This window comes from Pectinophora gossypiella, chromosome 11 (assembly GCF_024362695.1).
Source record: "Pectinophora gossypiella chromosome 11, ilPecGoss1.1, whole genome shotgun sequence".
In the NCBI taxonomy this organism is placed as follows: Eukaryota; Metazoa; Arthropoda; class Insecta; order Lepidoptera; family Gelechiidae; genus Pectinophora; species Pectinophora gossypiella.
This window is the reverse complement of record NC_065414.1, coordinates 11766223-11788560: the sequence shown is the minus strand read 5'-3', so window position 1 is coordinate 11788560 and position 22338 is coordinate 11766223. Positions and strand designations below refer to the sequence as shown.

At 37.3% G+C, this 22338-nt stretch overlaps 2 protein-coding genes across 2 annotated transcripts in view; one reads left to right on the top strand and one right to left on the bottom strand.

The window, feature by feature from the left end:
- The window catches only part of LOC126370621 (tumor necrosis factor, alpha-induced protein 8-like protein 2 A), a 70647-nt gene extending 64121 nt beyond the window's left edge, over positions 1–6526 (top strand). The window contains exon 6 of the mRNA XM_050015586.1: positions 36–6526. Within this exon, the coding sequence (XP_049871543.1) occupies positions 36–207 (172 nt within the window). The 3' untranslated portion in view covers positions 208–6526. The remainder of the gene's footprint in view (positions 1–35) is intronic.
- A 4770-nt stretch (positions 6527–11296) lies between these two features.
- LOC126370824 (synaptotagmin-4) overlaps positions 11297–22338 on the bottom strand; it is a 32725-nt gene continuing 21683 nt past the window's right edge. Inside the window, exons 5-10 of the mRNA XM_050015846.1 lie at positions 16083–16217; positions 15438–15551; positions 14997–15108; positions 14470–14597; positions 13948–14140; positions 11297–13491 (exon numbers count right to left, since the gene is read on the bottom strand). Coding sequence (XP_049871803.1) covers positions 13375–13491; positions 13948–14140; positions 14470–14597; positions 14997–15108; positions 15438–15551; positions 16083–16217 — 799 coding nt within the window. The 3' untranslated portion in view covers positions 11297–13374. The remainder of the gene's footprint in view (positions 13492–13947; positions 14141–14469; positions 14598–14996; positions 15109–15437; positions 15552–16082; positions 16218–22338) is intronic.

The window sequence follows — 22338 nt, the reverse complement described above, 5'->3', positions numbered from 1 at the left end:
AGAACATTTAATATTTGTCTCATTGCATTTTCCAGGTCGGTAGTGGAGCGTCACCTCTCAGACAAGTCAGTGTCCCGGCTCGCGGGAGTCTTCAACCTGGTGTCGCGAGGAGACCTGCTGGACTCGTTGTTCGCCGGCCAGGTAGACGATGACGTTCTCAAACTAACCAGGATGCTCCGGAAAGAACTGGATAGAGGCCTCCTATAATCCACCCAGCGCGAAACATCTGTGCCGTCCTATAACTACCAAAGCTGTGCGTACCATCTCAATTTTGGAGAATGAAAGATAATAGTAGTTGTCGAGTCTCCACTGTCTTTAAGACAGCATTTGAAAGGTTGAACCTTTCTTTTGATGTATGAACCTCACGCACTAGTATATGAATAGCAGAAGCAACGGATTGTATTATGTCTCACCATATGGGTCATATGTCAAAAGGGGACTATAGAAAGTTTCGACTATGGGATCACTTTCAACAATATCGTTAGCTCCACAAATGGAGATTGGATTTTCTACTTTAAGTCTTTTTCGATGAAATTACTAGATATATGTACATTTTGCACTGACAACCGGATGACGGTTGATAATATCTTGTCCACTATTGTCCACACCTGTGAATTATTCAGAAACGTGTTACTCTTTCGTAATTAAATCTTAAATGTTCTTTCTTTTTTTCCCACAAAGTCGTAATTTTCAAACTGACAAATTATCTTAAAGGTGTGGACCTTAACTAGGGTATCTTAAAATCTTGCTTAGGCCTTATTTTCACTAGTTGCACGATGGTTTGAAACGCCATTCTAATACTGTAGTTTGTTTTAATCACGTAGTTTCGTATGGAGACTAAAACGCCTGAACTAAAGTTATAGTTTATGGAAACCACATGAGCTTTTGCCAGACGAAAATACAAGTGTATTTTAGTCTTATGAATATGAGATAGAATCTAGCGACTATAGAAACAAAGTAAAGATGCAATCTCGTATCTAAATACTCCGTGGTACCTTGTCAGGACGATGTAATTGTATGAGATACAGGAATTTTAATCAAAGATGTACGTATATGATTTAAACGTCATATAATTATTTCCTTTTAGACCTTGTTAATGGCTAAGACAGGGCTGCCTAGACCGCTTCGTTTCAAGCGTCTTATATGTACCCTATATACATCAATGCTAACATAATAAGAGTGACATTATATCTCGTCTCTTTGGTACTTTTAGTTCGAAAGAGTAATATCTCTCGTCTCTTTCGCACTAGGCGATGTACTATATCTCTGTCCTGCTGTCATTCTAATCTTACTACGTTGTAGAGGTTTTATATAAGTCAGGTTTAATTTACCGAAAAACTGCCGTTCGTTTGTGTCGACATTTGACATATTCAACCGAGTACCAAATGCGGCAAAGTAGTTAAGTAATTAGATATTTCCTTGGCTATCTTCTGTGTCTAACTTCTTACTATTAGTATGTTCCTCTGCAGTCCTGTCTGATTCAAATGCAACTCTGAGTAGGCGTATTTCTGCTGGTTTCCAGAACCAATTGCTTTATTAGTTTATTACCAACGTTTTGATGTTGTCCTTCTTACATATCTGTACTAAATTTAGGTGAACGGTTGCGAAAATTATCAAGAAAAGTATGGGTAAAAATACATAATTAAAAACAGCGTTGTTGCCATAACCTGGTTACATATTTCGTGTAAAAATATCAAAAAGTTTTTTATATTTTTTTTATATCGTTAAAGAATTTCCTAAACGTCAACGAAATTATTTTGGCTAAAGTAACTACACTTGCCTTATATTTGCCAATTGTTGAATAAATAGTGGTGAGAAGTTGTGTAATTATTTTACTAAGTTTTTTTTCTGATCTGTCATGGTAGATCTTGCCTGAATATATTATGGATTGATTTTATTGTTTTTAATAAGTTTTATTACTTAGATAATATAATAAGTTTTATAGGTAAGATACTGCATTTATGTGTAGATGTAAATACGATATACTCGACTAACTCGAATATTGTTTAAGTATTAGTTGTGTAACATTTTGAAGACAGTTACCATAGGATGTTCTGTAACATACTGTCGATGTACCAAACAGTGATCGGGATATATAGTGCCATTTGTGACATTTGTCTTAACATGGATATGCCTCCCAAGCCTAGAATATCGAAACACAATATTCAATGTTTTATTAAACATTTCTTTTATTTTAGTAAGTTTTATGTTACGTATTTTGTTTTTTTTTTTGTATATCATTATTTATTTATGTATTTTTGTCTTAACTGTTTGTCTGGATCAACAAACTTTTACATTTATAACATTAGTAGGACTGTACTTATGCTATCTTAAACAGTTTACGTTTGTGTAATAAAAGAAGAAGACAATATTAAAATGTAACGTAATTACGAAATCTCGAGGTCTTATCCACATTAACGACAACATTTAGGGTTATTGACCCCATTATAGCACTACCTATCTCAATCACTGCTTAATATAAACTATCAGTGTAAATGGATGTTTTTTGAAAACCATAAATATCTTATTGTGTAATCTATTATGATGAACTCTTCATAAAGATTATCAATGCGTAAAGTTCAATTTAGTGTTTGGAAACTAAAATGTAATTGTGACTATGTTTAGGTATACATATTAACATATACATGACATGATTTCAGAATAAACTTTTACCGGCGTTAAAGAAAATCGAACTACAACAATTTTTCGTCAAACACTCTTTGGACCAAAATTCTAATATTACAGTTTAAACATATCTAAAAGTAAATTCATATCTGATTTTTTAGCAATAAAGAATGAAGTCGCATGTAGGAATAATTTTAACATTACTATGTATTACGAAGAACTTTGTAGAGTATGGATAAGTTATACTACGCACACTGTTTACTCTTGCCTAATTGTATTTATGTATTTATGTCGTGTCTTCGTGTTATTTCATGTCTAACTTGTGTTGATGTTGTATTTGCCAACTAGGCAGAAGAAAAAATAAAATAGTTTATTAAAGATATTGAGACCGCAATCACTATAACACTTGAATTATATATGTAGGAGAAAACATTCGGAATAACAGGCACGTATACTTCTTCCACTTGGGTATTTTATTCAGAGGTCTTTACTCTACGAGTGTCTGACACGGAATGAATCGAATGCTACCTGCGCTGTCCTTTTTATAGGAGGTGACAAACAAGTTGCACGTGTTCATTCTGAGTCAACAAAGTTTAGTATTTTAATATTATAAATTTAACAATAAATAATTTAATAAATAGTTTTACATCTTTTCAGTAAATAAATACTTATTAAAAACAAACATTTCATAAACAAAAATTTACTATCGATTAACTAAAAAAATGGACAATGGTGTGACAAATAAATGTGGTTTTTAGAAACATGCAAAATTATTATTCTATTTTATGATTATTGTAGTTTATTTATAATTATTTATTAGTCGTCGCTATCATATATGTATATGTATTGCACTAGCTTTCCACATTTCATCCCCTTAAGGGCTGGCAATTTTTTCCATCGCCTTTTCATCCCCTTAGAGGGTGATTTTTTGGATAAAACCTATCCTTTGTTCCTCCCTATGTCTCAAACTGTTTGTATAAAATTTCATCTAAATCGGCTTAGTAGTGTAAGCGTGAATGATAACAGACAGACAGTTTTACTTTCGCATTTACAATATTCGTGTGGATAGTGCGCGGGACAGCTGTCAGACCATTTCTTGAACATCTCTCTCTTTCGCACTAGGCTGTACTATATATTTCTGTCCTGCTCTCATCTCCACCTATTTCTTACAAAGTTTTTTCTAAAGATCTAAATGGCGAATACAACAATCATAGCTAGATGAAATCAAAGAAACGTCCACGTAGGGATTGTATTAAAATGACAATATAAATGTTTAATGTAATGTCACTTGGTTTACTCTCTCTTCAAACTGAAGTACGTAAATAATTGTGTATTTTTGTAAATGTACCTAGTTGAAGAATGTTAAATTAGTATGTTTTTTTCTAAATGGATTTTGTCGTCTTCGTCTATTTCCAACTTACTAGAGACAAGTTGAGTGGAGGGGAGACTTGCTGATATGAACCAATGGGAAGTGGTTCTCTGTAGGAGTTGCTCTGCTATTGGTTGACTCTTTTATCCACTCCACTCTACTCATCTCCGATTGGATGGAATACGTCTTAATGTTTTATAACTTACACCCGTATTCTAAGATGTCCACTCGACTTTTCCTCCACTAGACTCTTCCTCCACTCGACTCTTCCTCCACTCGACTCGACCTCAGCAGTATTTTAAGTTAACATTTTCGTCCCCGACTTGAGGACTTTACTCAATGGAGTCGAGCATATCGTACTGCCAACATAATAATACGAAAATAATGACGTCATACCTAAGAATACCGATTTTGAGCTAAGTTCGAGGAAGGCCTTGAGGTCGCCTCAGTTAAGGACGCAGTCGAGTAATTGAGTCGACCTCAAGGTTAACATCATAGAATACGGTGAAAATTTGAAGTGTATAGTTTCATGTATTTATTTATTATTTATTCGAGAGCACGCAGCGTCAAAGAAGCTTATTTTCTTGAACATAGACATTTTAAAATATCTCTGAATATTCGAACAAGGTGCAAATTTTGGCGAACAAAAAATTTTAATTTAGTTTGACCGTTTTAAAATAATGCCGTCTTTTTCCTACGGTAAGTGCAAGAAAGAGATAGAGCTTAACTTTTGTTGCCAAGACCGGCACCATTATTAATATTTATTAGTTAGTTACGCAGAGACACCGATGTTATTAGGGTTGTGTTCATATTGATCTATACAGGGTGTTAGTGACATCGTAACGAAAACTTTGAGGGATGATTCAGATCATGTTCCCGAGTTCATATGAAATGGAATTTTCCATCGTAAAAGTATGAAACTCTAAAATAATTTTGCGACGGAAAATTCCACTTAATATTAACTCAGAATAATGGTCTGCATCATCCCCCACAGTATTCGTTACGATGTCACTATCACCCTCTAAGTATATCCTTTTTCTTGCCTAATACAGATAACCTAAAAATAAAATCAGTTATTACCGCTTATGGAATATTAACATGATGTGTTCGAATATCCTAAAGGTTTTATGTACCTACAGGGGGGTTAAAATGGCCACATCCAAGCAATTCATCTAAGAAAGCATTATTGCAATTTGATATTTGCGCATTTAAAATTAAGTGCGCAATGCAAACAAATGTCAAATAGCAATATTGCTTTCTTAGATGAATTGCTTCGATGTGGCCATTTTAACCCCCCTGAGCACCGCAAGGCACCCCAAACATGACATTTGCATATTTTGAGTAAGAGGGCCATAAGTTTCAAGTCAAGTCTAGATCTCAATTAATTACTTAGGTACTATGCGGCCGCGTACTCGTTTGACCAAACTACCTACATATAGTCACGGTATAAGAAAACCAAGTATGCTCAAAAGTGACAGCTAACAATTCAAGGTTAGCCCAGCTGACGTCATCCCACCCTGTGTTGCCATTTCGTAAAAAATGAATTACCCACGACCAATGTTTTTGATCTACTTTGCAAAGAACTTTTGAACTTTTAGTAAAAGATTTACTTACAGTTTTAATGATTTTCATATTAGTCAGTAATTCACTTAATTGTCAATAATAAAATTTACTTCAAAATAGGTCAAAGCCTTGTCGCCTTGTTGCCTTGTGTTCATCATAATCGAGGAGAGACACCAACTTGAGTGTAGTGTTTTCGCACTCACTACATCCGATTCTAATGCGATCCGAGTCCAAGACGAATGGCAAGAAGAATGGCGGACAGTAGAAAATTATCATGAGACACCTGGTGGATGAGCCGTGGTAGCACGCTTGCCTCTTACTTTGAGGTCGCAGGTTCGAATCCAGTACAGACCTAAACCAATGATTGTTGGATTTGCTTTGGAATTCATGTTTGGATCATAAATGATCACGTGCTCAGCGGTGAAGGAAAACACCGTGAGGAAACCCACATTCCCAACAAATGCATTTTCGGAGGTATGTGACCTAACCTGTATTGGGATGGTTTATCCTTCGCGGGTAGGAAGGTCAGACAGGCAGTCAAATCTTCAGGTTAGGTAAGCGGACCTTGTGAAAAACTGGATAATGCTAGAGAGATGATGACCTGATGGATGTACTGCGTAGGGTACCATACGAATAGGTCTACGTCCTTCGGATCCGTCATTTGACTCGGATGGGATAAGAAACTGAGTAGTGCGATAATATTATGTCGTTGTCCTCTTTTAACTTTGGTGTCTTTGCATAATGCTATCTCGCTTTTAGTAAAAGAGAAAGCACGCGATCAGGGTTGTTCCTATCTCTCTCACACCACTGTCACCCAGTACACGGTCTAAAACCTAAACTTTTCTTCCGTTTATGAATCTCACTTGGAACTCATGACGCCCAAACTATTGCATATTTAGTTTTTCAAATTTGTTAAGCTGTGTTATATATGTATTAAGATTTGATATCAAAATATACAATTGATAAGAATTTCATGTATTTTATTGATCAGCTATATCAACATTCATCTTATAAGTTATAAGTGCTTACTCATTTTTCAAAGCATATTTACGAACTAATGTAGGCGTTGGGCCTTAGTTACAATACACAGGGTGTTAGTAATACTGAGGGGGATGATTCAGACAGACCGTGATTTTTCGAAAAACTCATGAAAATGTTGGTGTTTCTTTTATTATTTTCAGTTATGGAATTGACTCCGACGAAAAATGCCCCTCCCTCGTTTCACTTTTGCGACGGAAAACTCTACTTGATGTTAATTCAGAATCATGAGCTGAATCATGCCTCTCAGTATTCGGTACGGTGTCAATAACACCCTGTATATAACCACTTCAACGAGGAAAAATAAAACCAACAATATATTGTGAAAGCACCAGTCAATAATTTATTCACTAAAATTCCCTTAGTATACAAATCTGATATTGTGAAGTGACAATGTGTTTCTACGTGTGCTAAGATCTATTATTCCATTTCATTTTTTTTCCGTCGAACATGACAACATTCTCCAACTTTAATATCGGTTTTGGGTTTGATAGAGTATCATTATGGGTTAAATTCTGTTTATTATTGCAAAAGACAAATGCTCAAAAATTTGTTTAAATGTTAAGTGATTAACCTGAAAATGGCGCCAATTTATGAGTCATGTGTTATTCCACATCTCTGTGTCAATATCATTGATCGAATCCATGAGGTTTCAACCAGTGATGTGCCAGTAATATTCCCAAAAAAATTATAATGACAATAAATATTTTAAAACATAATAATATAAAGATGTGTCTGTAGAGGACTATTTAGCTTTTCTCTTTATTTTGGTAACATATTTTCCTTTGCCGGGGCATTGCAAAAAATATTGTGTCAGAGTGGCCCTTTTCATCGGAGACAGCATTTCGGTTTACCACTCTGTCACAGAATTTTGTGAAAAAAAAGCTACGTTAATCACTAATCGAGGAACCGATTAGTATTTTGAGTATTATAAGATAACTGTATTTTTGGACAATGGAAACATTAAATAAAATTCTAAAACATATAACTTATCAGAACGAAGGACAGATTATTGTCGATAAAAAAAGAAGAATGACGCACATAACATCTAAACTCATCGATTGGCTTAGGTCGCGTCATAATCCGCGAAAATCGATTTTAGGTCTTGTTCATACATTTTGAACATTGTCCTTTGCAATTAAATGTAGAAAGAAGTTAGGCTTAGATTTTGTTTGAGATATAAAAAAAAATTGTATAATCAAATGGAATTTAACCCACATAAAATATTCTCTTCTTTAGAAAATTGATCGAAATGGTTACATTCATTGGTGTAGTGGATTAGATATTAATATTGAAAGAATATTTACTATTCGTCTACCATAACCTTATCTTTAGGAAATTCCAAATGGTCGGCGAGGATATTTATAAGTTCTTTGAAACAAGTAAGTAATTCCAAAATAGATCTTGTAGGTAATGGTTAGCACACAGAAAAGAGCCTAATTCGGTAAATGTGTTTGAATTCACACAATAATTCAAAGAGCGCTACGTCTTATGGTGAGTGAGGTATTGGCGGCGAGGGTGTGCCGTCGCCAAAGGATGTTTTCGTGTTACTAAATCTAGCATAGTAACCCGCTAGCCACAAGTTGGTAGTGTGACTAGAGATTGACGATCTAACGGTGTTACATTGGAAGTAGTATACAAGCGACACGCTGTGTAAACTTCGATAGCGCGTTTCAGGTCTGCATTATTGAATGATGGCGCCATCTGTTGCACGTGGGCGGAACTAGCTGGTCAACTAGTTGGGTCAGCCACAAGTCCTTTTATTTGGAGACAAGACACTTTTTTAGTACAGTTTATGTGGCGGCTTTCATTTTCTAAGTTAGCTTTGAGTTTACATTATTACCGATTAATTCGTTTAGTTGTCTCTCAACGTGGTCGAACCATAACATTGATAACGTTATGGTAGACGAAAAATTTCCTAGGGTTTGCATCTACAACATCCATGAACATCAATTAAAATACAAAAACATCTAGTCATCGAAAGAAAACATTTAGTGATATTTACTTACATTAATACACATATTTCATAACTTAAGTTTAATATGAGAGCATTTCTCGATGACTGAAGCAATATTTACATTAGGTACATAACATTGGAATGTGTATGTATGGAGTCCATTTATTTAATACACTACTAAGTATATCATTTCATTTACCATTTTTACAATTAGGTTTATTTCAAACTGACCGCTTGGAGCGTAAGTACACCCCGGATTAGGGAATTCAATCCCGACTCAAAACCGCAAATTCGAGATCCGAAATTTTCGGGACGTCTTCTAGTTCATAAAAAAATATAAAGTTAGGATGGCTGAAATCGATGAAAACTGCTTGTTTGTGATAGTCAAGTTAATTAAAATAAAATATTTTTTGAAAGAAAACAAAAGCTTTCTTCAATATTACTAACTAAATAATTAAGTTTTCTATGGAAATCAGCATAATCAAATCAAAAAGTATAACTCAAGGAGATTCGCCCAATCCCGTCAATCTCGAATGGGATCTCGTCATATTATGCTTCGGGATTGATCTCGAAAAAATACGGGATTGAATTCCCTACCCCGGATACTCCCTACAAAAATCTTCTCCTAGGAATCGTTAAGGCCCAAGATAATTTGTAACGATGCCCAAAGTTTCATCTGATGATATTAGCCTTAACGGATCATCGTGTATTGTGTTGTGATGTTATCTAATTTGATCAATATCCGTCCACTCTCGATGTTTCACCGAATCGTATCGCTTACAATCCCCACATTCAGTGTGAACCTTGCCTTAAATTATCATGTAAGTACAATCAATTCCCAAAATATCAAAATACATATACAATATTATTTGAAAATAAATGGGTTTGCTACGAGTTTACTTAGTTTGAGCGACTCTACAAAATGTACATACATTAATAATGAATGATTTAAGTACACGAAGTTACTACAAGGATGATACAAAAGTACATTAACACAAATAATTACTTGCATATTTTTATGTTTCCTGACCAGTAAATTGACTTTTGGAGCTGATGTCATAAAGTTTCGTTTTAATATTTTATGAAATTCATAAAAATGACAAAAACCGTTCTATATTTAAAACGGTGATGTTCGTAGGAATTTCGATATGTTTTTTTTAATAATTAGGTAAGAACATTGGTGTACTTACCTTTGATGAAGCCATAATTTATTACAAGCTTTGTAGGTTCCCTATTCCAAAAGTCAGTTTACTTCAGGTTGTTTGCTACAATAAAAACGATGAGATCATATCGTGAAAGCTTCAGTGACTGCGACTATAAGGTACATGTGACTAAAAGCTCAAAGCTTCGTCAAATGAGCTTTACATTTACATTACATCTAGACCACAGGTAAACGCTACTTTAGTATAAAATAGATTTATTTTTTCTAACCTAGTAACTATACATATTCTTTAATCGTGAGTATTACGGCATTTTTCAACGTTGTCTTTGCTATCTAAGATGTCATTATGCAAGGCTCTTTTCAGTTTATAAATAAACCATATTTAACATCGCTAGCTAGAAGTTATTGACAAAAGCGTTTCAAAGACGCGCTCGCGCCAAATTGCCATCAGAAACCAGACAGACGTTGCAATTTATTTGTAAAATGAAAAGAATCTTATATACTAGTATCGTAGACTACTCTTCACAGGAACATTCGGGTCCAATTCGATAAGTTTGATCATCTTCCTTCCTAGAGCATAAATAAACAATAAGTATTGAACTCCTAGACTACAGTTTTACAAGAATCTTAAAACCTCAAGTTTCGATTACATTGTTACGAGACTAGCTTAAGACCTAATATAATTTGTATTCCATCAAGTTATTAAAATTATAAATCAAAAAACGTTAATTTTGAAAAGTACATTAAGTACCTACTTTTGGTTAGAGTGGTTATAGGTAGGTACTTATAATTCTATCAAAATCCTTTAGGTACATTTTTATATTCTACTACTGTGGAATTGATCAAATATATACAGGGTGTTAGTGACATCGTACCGAAAACTTTAGGGGTGATTCAGACCATGATTCTGACTTGATATCAAGTGGAATTTTCCACTGCTAAAGTATAGAATTAAAAATAATGAAAAAAAAAAACCAATATCACATGAATTTTGCAGCCGTAAATTCCATTTGATGTTAATTCAGAATCATGGCTTGAATCATTTCCCTTAGTATTCGTTACGATGCCACTAACAGCCTGTATATTTTGTATTTACCTGTGTGAAATAGTTTATAATTCTAAATTAAAATTACCTGTATTACGTGTTAGATGCCTATATTACAGCCATTAGGTATTTTAGAGTAAGTACATACAATTTAAATTCTAGTGGGTCGTATTACATAAAACTTTTATGGAACTTTTATGACATAGCCTGTAAGCTAACTATTAATAATAATAATAATAACGTTTATTTCCACAAAAAAGTAGGTACAGTGCATTACAAAATTTCTTAGGCTAAATATACATTTATAAGTAAATTTCATAAGCCTCTGCAGCCGAACTAGGTGAAACCTGTATCTCAGCATGCAGAGCCTATTCCCAACGGATTAAAAAATACTGTAGCCAACAATAGTGTTCTGTCCTTATTTAGTACTCAGTTAACAATAGTAGAGTAGGATAAAAAGTAAATAAAAATAAAATAAAAATAGTGTGTGTGTGTGTGTATGTGTGTGTGTTTGTGTGTGTATGCGTGTGTTAAAAAAAGTAAAAGTAAGTAAGTAAAAGGTAAATAGTGGGTTAGTTAAGTGAATGATGGAACGCAAGAGGGAAACCACTGCCCTATTTTTCCTTAACAAAATAGCATGGAGGGTGCTACACCGACAAGAGTGTGGCTCTTAATCGTCCGGCTGATTGTGAGAAGGCCTATGATAGCTGTGGAGTGTATATAAGTTGTTTATGTTTCATTTAAATACGTTGGGTAAAATAATGTCAGACATAAAAAATATCATAAAAGTTTTATGAAACCTGACCTAGCTCTCTATTATAAATGTTCAGAAAGATTTGTCGCGTATGAAGCTATTGACTTTATAATGTGTAGGTATCCATTACGGTGAACTTGTGTTTCTGTTTCAAATAGTGTAATATTGCCTTACAAAACTAAACATTTCTTAAGAAATTTGTTAGGACAAGGCATTATTTATTTGGAACAAAATCACACTAGGAATGCCTTACAAATAGGTAAGTACTCGTAGATAATGTAAAGTTATTAATTTGTTTATTGAACTCCCGATCTAAAATATATAAGTACTTAAGTATGAATATGCATAATACACACGATAATTATGATGTTACAATTAAATTGTACTACTTTCATACCCATGACTTGGTTGCATTAATGTTTTACTTAGTGATAGAAATCAATTAGGCATAGACAGCTTTAAGTAAAATCTCTTTTTTTTGTCGAAATTCTAAAAATACTTTTGTGACATACTAACTCAGGAAATATACAGTGCGGTTCGAAATTAAAAATGAATTATCTACTTTTTATAAGTATCGAAAACAGCGTAAGAAATGGGTATAATGAATGACGTAATTTGTTCTATCTAAAAATATTTTTATTACAAATTAATACTAAGGTCCGCGCCACGAAAGAAGTCCCGCATCTGCGCTGTAGACTCTGCGGCGTTGCGTTGGCGTCGCATATCTGCATAGAATTATTATGACTTGTCATTTAGATCCATTCAAATCCGCGGGACTTCTTTTTTAGGGCGAACACTAAATCAAACACCTGTCTGGACTTTGGCCGAGCCTCCCTACCTTGTCCTGGTTAGTTAATATAGTTTTTTGCAAACGCGAAATCGGTGCAATAATAATAAGTGAACAGTTTAGACAACAAAAAGATACCCACAAAACTAAACCACACACAAAACCATAGACTCAAGATGTTTCGCTGAAAATTTCACGCTTATACATATGTGACTACTACAGACACCAACATTTGAATTGCAAGGCGCCATTTAAGTGGCTAGTTTTACAGATGGATTGAGGTTTCGTTGCAGTTATGCTAATTGCATGAAAACTCTTTACGTCTTAACGTTGTTGGAACAACATCGAAGCCGCAATTTTTCAGTTGCCTGACAGTTCAGATGAAGTCCGTCTGTAATAGCCACGACACCTCCATCTTATGTCTTTAAATCAATTGAATGCAGCAATTTTATTTTTAGGTAAGTACAATGCTAGAAAATAGACTTAGGTCACACACAAGTAAAGAAGCTAGGGGACACTTATAGATAGTACTAAGAAACTGTAGTAAGCGTAGAATACGCAAAATACTGCTCAGATGCGGCATTTTGTAGAAATTGCAACGAAATGGATGTGCTTGTTTTAAATACGTCATCAATAGAAAATAAGTATAAGTAAAGTGGTAGATCCAGGAATTCGATTTTGAATGCAGCTTATCTTGAAGTTGTACCTACTCTACTAAAAAAGTACAACACTTATCGTGTTTGAGTTTTGTCAGGGGTGGTCCCAGAGTCCCAGATACTCTGGCAAAAGCACCCCCTATCTCGAGGATCTAGGTTCATGCAGATCAAGGTTACTGCAAAGTAGCGTGGTGAACTAGTGTTAGGTAGAAGTAGTAAACTAGTGTTGGCAATAAGAGCAATTTTCCACTTCCACCATAGCTTTACAAAACCAGACCAAATAAATTATAAGATCAGATCAAAGGCATATTAAAAGACTGCCATTTCGTTGCAAATTTTCTTACAATCAGCCAATAAGAGAAGCAGTATTTCACGCGTGAATCTTCGTGTGGGTTGTCTGTAGAGCTGGTGCGAAGGTTCACTCCTTGAGCTTGTGCCAGTCGGCGATCTGCCGGCGTGGCGCTGCCTGCACCTCGCGCCAGTGGTGCCGCGCCGAGCCTGTGCCTTCAGCACCCAGCTCCAGTCGACCGATCACCTGGAATAACACACGTAGACATACTGGTATATAAAACTTGTTCTGCATAAGTACCTTCACAAGATGACGCCTATTTCCCATTGGAAATATTTCCCATTACTTATATAATATTTCTCTTTGGGAATGAACCTGGTGAGAGGATACAGAAATTCCATTTACTATAGTCCGTACGATGATTTCGGATTTACGCTCCTCCCACTCTCATTGAAATCTTCGTCGGTTTAGAGTACTCTTGACCTAACACCTAACTCTCCTGGTCAAACAATTCAGTACTTAAGTATATTTTAAAGAAAGACCAGGCAAGAGGTACTCTAAAGTGACGAGCTAATTATGATCCATGTATGTCATAAAATATGCCTGAAAGCTCGGAATATGACGGGCGATAATAAATTAAAAGATCGTAAAATTAAATCCAACTGATCTTATCAGGACTCAGCTGGACTCATCTAGGCTCACCTCATTCTTGGTGACGCGGTCCCAGTCAAGCACAAGCAGCTCCAACGATACATGATCGAGGGTAGCGTTGGGCGCGGCTGGCACCTCGAACACGAATGACTCGTTGAACACGGGGTTCAGGGTTCGCTTCTTGACGTGGGTCTTCTTCTTGGCGATGCGCTGGCCGTTGTAGAGCAGGTACATTTTCACGTAGCTGGTGAGGTAAAGTTAGTTAATTTTTAGGAATTTCAACAATTGTATTATTTATTATAAGCACGATATTGATTCGTCAGTAGAATGAACTGCAGAAATATTTTTTGTCTACCTTTGATATTTACATTTCAGTCTTTCGTACAAAAAAACCTCATAAAGAAATTGGCAATCGGTTCACGCGTATGTTTATCGATAAGCTTGCGCATTATGTCGCGTCGTGTATGGCATGTCACTGGTGTTGTCCTTAGCCAAAGTGCTTTGTAAGTGAAAGTAGGAGGATCCTGTCCTAAAATCTGGGCCTTAAGAGGATATAATAGTTGCCAATCTTACGGGTCAGCGAGTCCGGTGACGTCCATCTTGGGCAGGTTGCGTGCCTTGAGCAGCACTACTGTCAGGCGTGCCGCGGCTGGCTGCCAGCAGAGAGACACCAGCACCTCTCCACGGCCCACGCTGCGCATCTGATGACATTACAGAAAACGTGTTAAGTATCAGCAAACGTTGTAGCAGACTCATGTAGTAGTTTAGTTATGATAAACTCCATCGCATGGTGACACAGCACCAGCTTATCGCCCATGCAGACGTCTATCTGGGTAGAAGAGCATCATGATTGGAGAGGTCATAATTTCACAGTTGACTTTTATGACATCCCCTGGATGATAAGCTGTTGAAAGGATTCTGTTTTTTGGTTATACTTCCAATTTTTTCATTAGGGCAATATCTCACTAGGATACTATGTTAGATACCAGGTGAAGAAGAGTTGAAACAGTATCCAAGTGAGATAGGGTCCTTAGAGAAGGAGAATTGTTTCATATTTTTAAAGTATATTGTGTAGGTACACAATAAATAAAGTACTATACCTTGAGGCTCCTAGGTTGAATCTCTCGGCAAAGAGCCATGGCTTCACCGCTGTGCAGTTGCAGGCTGGACAGTGGGGCAACCACCTCGCCGATTATCTCGTCACGAGAGTATCTGATGACGGAAATTAGAAATCAGCAATGACTTACTCGTATTGTGAGCGGAAACAGTAAGGTGTTAAGTAGAAGAAATAATCATTTCTGTAATCTTGATTGAAGATTGGCGCGGTTAAATAGGTAAGTACATTTTAAACAAAGGGAAATCGGTGGGGCGTAACCATGGTAACCACGATCCGAGCGAGTTAGTGGGGAGTAATCATGGTAACCACGATCTCTAGTGTAATAGGGTCGATTTGTCCAATCTCGATGTGGCCTTGACGCATCGAGGAGGATGTGTTGGCAAGTGGAATCATCGCTTTACGTGAGTGTCAAGTTTATGTTTACCTGTCGAAGCTGAGCACGACGAAGTGCAGCGTGATGCCTGTCAGCTGGTGCGGCGCCAGACCGTAGAACGTGAAGTCTTCGTCGTATACCGGGCATCGGGTCTTGCGCACCACTCTGCAATGTTTCCACATACAATATATGCTTAGGTAGATAGATAGATAAAATACTTTATTGAGCACAATGGACACAAAAGGTAGGTAGGTATAGTCTGCCACCAATCTGTACATATTGGTACGCTGAACACCGCGAATGAAGGGGAGGCCTTTGCCCAGTAGTGGCACATTAATGACTAGTAAAATAACATTATCAAATTATGACATGACGGCCATTTGTGATTATCCTATATGATGGGGTATGTACTTAACGAGTTTTTGAACTGTATTATGAAAGCAAGAGCGGATCCAGCTTTTATGTCAGGGGGGGGGGGGGGGGTCACCAGATCGCAGACAACCTATCTTCGTAGAAAATAAGATAAAATTGCCACCCATGACCCAACCTGTCGCCAGGGTCGGGGGAGGGCGGAGGAGGGGGGTCGTGACCCCCATGACCCTCCCCCTGGATCCGCCCCTGTGTAAAAGCCATCAGCAATAACAGCAAGGTCTTCAAAGACAGAGGAAAACAAAGAGCTTCGAATGGAGAACTCACCTAGTCTTGACCTTGTGCTGCTTATCAGGTAGCAGCTGCAGTTTGACGTAGGGGTCGGGCCCGGCGGGCTCGCGGCCCGGTAGCCCTTGGCAGGAGACCACCGACACCACCAGCGCTGACTTCTCGTTCTCATATCTGGAACAAAAAAAAGATTTATTGGGGTAAACAACGCTTTATCATTTACCCACAACCCACCCAACCCATATTCAAATTACTATGAGATACCTGATGGATGAGCCGTGGTAGCCCAGTTGGTAGAACACTTGCCTCTCACTTTAAGATCGAAGGTTCGAAACTAGTACAGGTCTAAACCAATGATTGTCTAATTTGTTTTCGAATTCATGTTTGGATCATAAATTATTATCACGTGCTAAGCGGTGAAGAAAAACATCGCGAGGAAACCCACATTCCCGAGAAATGCATTTTCGAAGGTATGTGACCTAACCTGTATTGGGCTGGTTTTCCCTTCGGGGGTTGGAAGGTCAGACGCTTCTGTAAAAAACCGACCTGTCAAATCTTCAGATTAGGTAAGCGGGCCCTGTGAAAAAAAGGATAATGCTAAGGAGATGACGATGAAGCAACGTGTTTTCATCGAGATGAACCAGGGTATGTATGGGATGGGATTGTGTGGGGTTGACAAAAGGTGACAGACTCGTCAATCCTATGGGTTGGTCTGATATGCAAGGTTGTAGTGACACCGTAACGAAAAACATCCCCCAAAGTTTTCGATGCGGTATATTTTTATCATTATCACTGTTGATTATCATAATGGGTTGCAACTTGGCTAAGGATAATAAGGGCTGGAAGCTTTTGATAAAGAGTGGAGAGATAACTTGGGACACAGAAATATGGAAAAAGAATGGGGCCCAATGTGAGATACCATTAAGGTAGAAAAGGAGTATTAATCGTTTAAACAAAATTGGACAGAGAGTCCTTCACCGGTTAGCATCAAATAAGTTTTAGTATTTTTCCTTATAAAATATTTGGTGCTTATTTGCTTTGGCAACATGCCAACGCTAAAGCTCGTAGAATTCTTGTACCGACGTGCGTGCTTGGTATTTTTAGGTTGTCTTGATACTAATAACCTTAAAAATAATAACCATTGCTATAAAATATGTTACTATAGTGACTAAAAATCCCAATAATTTTGTTCCTTTTCTTATTACAGTAACATCTTAACAAATGAGACACGACGAAAAATGTCAAAAATATCATATAAGGGTAGAGAGGTAACCAAGAAAACCAAAAAGAGCAAATTAAAGAGAAGCCGAACGTCTTGTCCTATAAAGAAGTCAAAGAATTGGCTTTTGATTGTGATAGATGGAAAATGTTACCCCGAAAAGGGCGTGGCTGTTGCGTTAAAGAAGAATACATTTTGAGAAGATGTCACACAGTAAGTGTTATCCTGTGGTACATCGGCTTGCTTCTCAAACGGTGAGCGCCGGATGGGTACGAGATTTGCACCAATGAGTTATTAATTTATCTTAAGTGCAGTTTTACCGAGTTGTAATTCCATTTGCTTCGATCCCGACACACTTCTGTTGCTTCCTCCCTATAAAATATTAGTGCGGATTTATAACTTATTGACCTACAAACTAGTTTGACTGTAAAGATGACCTACACACGGGTCGTCGCGTCGTAACAAGCTTGTATTGTAAGCTCGGTATGTAGATATCGGAAAACCCGACATAGGCGCCCTGTAGTCGGCGCCCGGGAAATTATATAAAATTCACGCTGGGACTAAAGAATCGATGAGTAGTGGGCTTGCTTTATAACATTAACATGAAACTTGTACAAAATGTACTTACCAATTATTATATTTTGTTAGAAATTATTATTTACAGCCCAACTATACCCACGTCACAAATAGTAGGTACTTACGCAGGTATCAAAATTGTCTAAAATTGTGTCATCATCATCATCAGCCCATTAACGTCCCCACTGCTGGGGCACGGGCCTTCCCTATGGATGGATAGGGAGATCGGGCCTTAAACCATCACGCGGGCCCAGTGCGGATTGATGGTTATTAACGACTGCTAATGCAGCCGGGACCAACGGATTAACGTGCCTTCCGAAGCACGGAGGAGCTCGAGATGAAAACGCGAAAGTTGCTTAACTTCAACAATCGCAGATTAAATAGTAGTAAGTAGGTACCTACGAGTACATCAATCGCAAGATGAACCCACGCTTTACCGAGCCTTCTGTTAGACCAGTGTGATGGTAGCCGTATCGCCGCATTTTTTGTGAATTAGAATACGAAAGGAAAAATAATGTAATAGCTAACATATTCATCATCTCCCTAGCATAATCCCGTTTTCACAGGGTCCGCTTAACTAACCTGCCTGTCTGATCTTCCTACCCGCGAAGGGAAAACCAGCCCAATACAGTTAGGTCACATACCTCCGAAATGCATTTCTCGGGAATGTGGGTTCCCTCACGATATTTTTCTTCACCGCTGAGCACGTGATAATCATTTATGATCCAAAGATTAATTCGAAAACTTGTGCTGTGCTGGATTCGAACCTGCGGCCTCAAAGTGAGAGGCAAGCGTTCTACCAACTGTGCTACCATGGCTAAATAGCTAACGTATATTAAGATACCTATTTAAATACCTTAATAGCCGTAAAAACCAATTCAAAATCGTTTATTTTCTTATTACAGCTGTAAAACGCCGCCATTTTATTACCACTTCCAAAGATATTACGACTCAGGAGTACCTAGCGCCAGTAACTTCTCAATAACTCTTTTCTTGTCTTTTGATTAAAATATACTTACCTAAAAACTACAGAAACAAATGTTATACGTAATTAGTTCTTTGCGACTCGTCTTCCCCCACATCGGGTGAGAGTTCTCAGCGCTCCCCATTTGCCTGGACAAGTAGTGAACGCCATCCATAGTAAATCAAAGATAAGTCATGTCAAAACAAAATATTCTTCTCTGTCAGAACATAATGTAATCTTCTGTTAGATAAGAATGTACTTATAATGGTTTTTTATTACAATTTCGACCTTTAATAAATGTCTCCCGATAATTCTACGTTAAAAATTAGCACTGTTTTTGAGTTAAGTACTTGCCTTTGGTTTTGGTTTCATACAAGTCCCGGCCCCAGGAGGGACAGAGTCATCTTCTCTGCCGTCCAGAGGCAAATTCTGTTGCTTCAGTACGCCGGAGTGACATGGTGGCTGAGTTCGGATAGGGACCTAGACCTACGGGGTATAACGTAGAACTCTTGCCCAGGGAAACGGACGGAAACCTCAACGGTTGTAGAGGCAGAAATGGGAGCCATCGGTACGGCAATGCAGGATGGAAGGGGTAAGTCACAGGGACTTTAACTTGGAACCTGTCAGTACTATACAGAGGCGGAGAACAGGAGTCCTAGTACGGCTTTGAAATAGACTTCTCTGGGCGCGATCCCACTCGCGTCAGACAGAGTACTGCGGGGTGAAAGGCAAGAGGGGAACCACTGCCATATTTTTCCCTAAAAAAGTAGCGTGGAGAATGTGACACCGACAAGAGCGTGGCTCTTAAATTAGTGATGGTAATTGAGTTACTTAGTACACCTGTATCTACTAATTACGTTTTTTACTGCATAAACCTCATTTGAGAATAATCCTCATTTCATCGTACTAGATTTCGGTATGTCTACTAAAAACGATAATACTGCGAGATTCGAGAGTAACCTAATCTAATCTGAAATCTAGATAATGTTTCACAAACAGCATTACATAACAACACCGCTACGACCTACTTAAACAGTCATGATTATACGTGTTTGAAAACCGCAAACTAATTAGCAGAGTAACCTGAAGCAGACATCTGACAGCCTTGATATCTGAATATCTAAGGACTGTAAAGACCTAGTTACGATTATTTCAGTAGAGACTAGACAGTGCGTGGAATGGTACCTTCTTCTACACTGGTCTAGTATCTAGGTACTTGCGTTTAACGTAGGCATGCTAGGATATTCTAAAAGCTATTACGTAAGCACTGAATGTTATGCGACCCATTTAGGTTTACGAGGAGCTTTGAAAGCTCAGCTGTGCGCATTTTATAAAAAGGTTTCTTTATGCCTACAAAACTTTTTTTTGCATTAGGTAAAACAGTGGGATTCCTTCGTAGGCACAAGGTGAAAACTTTATAAGGCGGTCAGTATTCCCAACACAGCTTGAATTTAGTTTTGAATCCATGTTTGAATATAGTTGAAGATATGTTATGATCGACAACTACCTCAAATAATCGTCCGCTTGTATTCTTGTCGCAATATTTTTGTACGTGTAACCTAAGTTTTCATATAAGTGAATTGTAAAATTCTTATGGGAAATAAATATCTTAAACCGGAATATTAAAGTTTATCACGTGCTCAGCGGTGAAAGAAAACATCGTGAGGAAAGCCATTTACCCGAAAAATGCGTTCGGAGCTATGTGACCTAACATTATTAGGCTGGATTTCCATTCGCGGTTTGGAAGGTCAGACAGGCTTTTGTAAGAAGCCGGACTTGTATCTTCAGGTTAAGTATTTAAGCGAGTCAGCTTAATCTTAAAGACGCTTGTAAAGAGCTCAAAGGAATTGAAGACAAAGGCAGGCTTTGTAGGTTTCAAAGGACACCTACTAATTAACAGCAAATTATAAACATAGTGGCCCCGATTTCTGCAGACACCTCCTAATTTTATTTTAAGTTATACCCGTCATTTTCTTATCCGCCGAAAAGGAAAGGGACGAATGATTGTCAACAAGTTAATCTATACTTATAATAAATCTGTAGAGAGGTCAATTCTGTACATTAAATATTTTTTCAAAATAACTATCAGGGGGTGATAAGTGATCGATACTGATGCCAAAAATGCAATCAGTAAAATTTTTGTCTGTCTGTCTGTCTGTCTGTATGTTCCTTATAGAAACAAAAACTACTGGACGGATTTTAATGAAACTTGGTACAATTATTCTTCACACTCCTGGACAGGTTATAGTATACTTTTCATCACGCTACAATCAATAGGAGCAGAGTAGTGAAGGGAAATCCTTTTGTATGAAAAATCTAAACCACTCAAGTTAGACGTTTGAAATTTGGCATGCAGGTACCATAGGTACCGTAGAGGTGCACTAAGAAAGGAATTCCCAAAATTCTCACGGGAACGGGAATTAGCGGGAAAATCCTTTTGTATGAAAAAACTAAACCACTCAAGTTAGACGTTTGAAATTTGGCATGCATATACCTTAGGTACCGTAGAGGTGCACTAAGAAAGGAATTCCCGAAATTCCCACGATAACGGGAATTAGCGGGAAAATCCTTTTGTATGAAAAATCTAAACCACTCAAGTTAGACGTTTGAAATTTGTCATGCAGGTACCTTAGGTACCGTGGAGGTGCACTAAGAAAGGAATTTCCGAAATTCCCACGGGAACGGGAATTAACGGGAAAATCCTTTCGTATGAAAAATCTAAACCATTCAAGTTAGATGTTTGAAATTTGGCATGCAGGTACCTTAGATACCGTAGAGGTGCACTAAGAAAGGAATTCCCGAAATTCCCACGGGAACGGGAATTAGCGGGAAAATCCTTTTGTATGAAAAATCTAAACCGCTTAAGTTAGACGCTTGAAATTTGGCGTGCAGGTACCTTAGTTAACTTAAAGCTTAGTTGCAACAGGATATTGCAAAATTCCCACTGAAACGGGAGTTAGCGGGAAAAAAACATTTGTATGAAAAAATCGAAACCGCGTAAGATAGATGTTTTCAATTCAATTGAATTAAATTATTTATTGCATTCCATGTAGTATAATGGGGTGTTAGATAGGCATAGGAACTAAAACATGGACCCTGTAGGGCACAGCAACGTTGAAGGGAAGAGAGGAAGTGTGTATTAAAATTAAAACTCAAGGAACAATCAATTAAAAAAGAAATCAATTCAATCAATTGATTCAATCTAGCATGCATGCATACCTTAGTAAATATAAAGTTTATTTTTGGCTGTATTTTGAAAAATGGGAGTTATTGGGGAAAAAATTGTATGAAAAAATCTAAACTGAAATTTGATATGCACTCCCACACACACAAAGATCTCTCTCTTATATAACACGCCACGCGGACGAAGTCGCGGGCAAAAGCTAGTTTTGAATAAATTGAAACGAATGAATAACCCGGGCCAATAAAATAGGCATCTCGCTGGTATGTAATCCGTTTGACGTGCTATCTACTTAACTCTGTATGGTTATTGGCCGATGTAAAATTTTTAGACGGTTGTTTTAGATTTCTGCTTA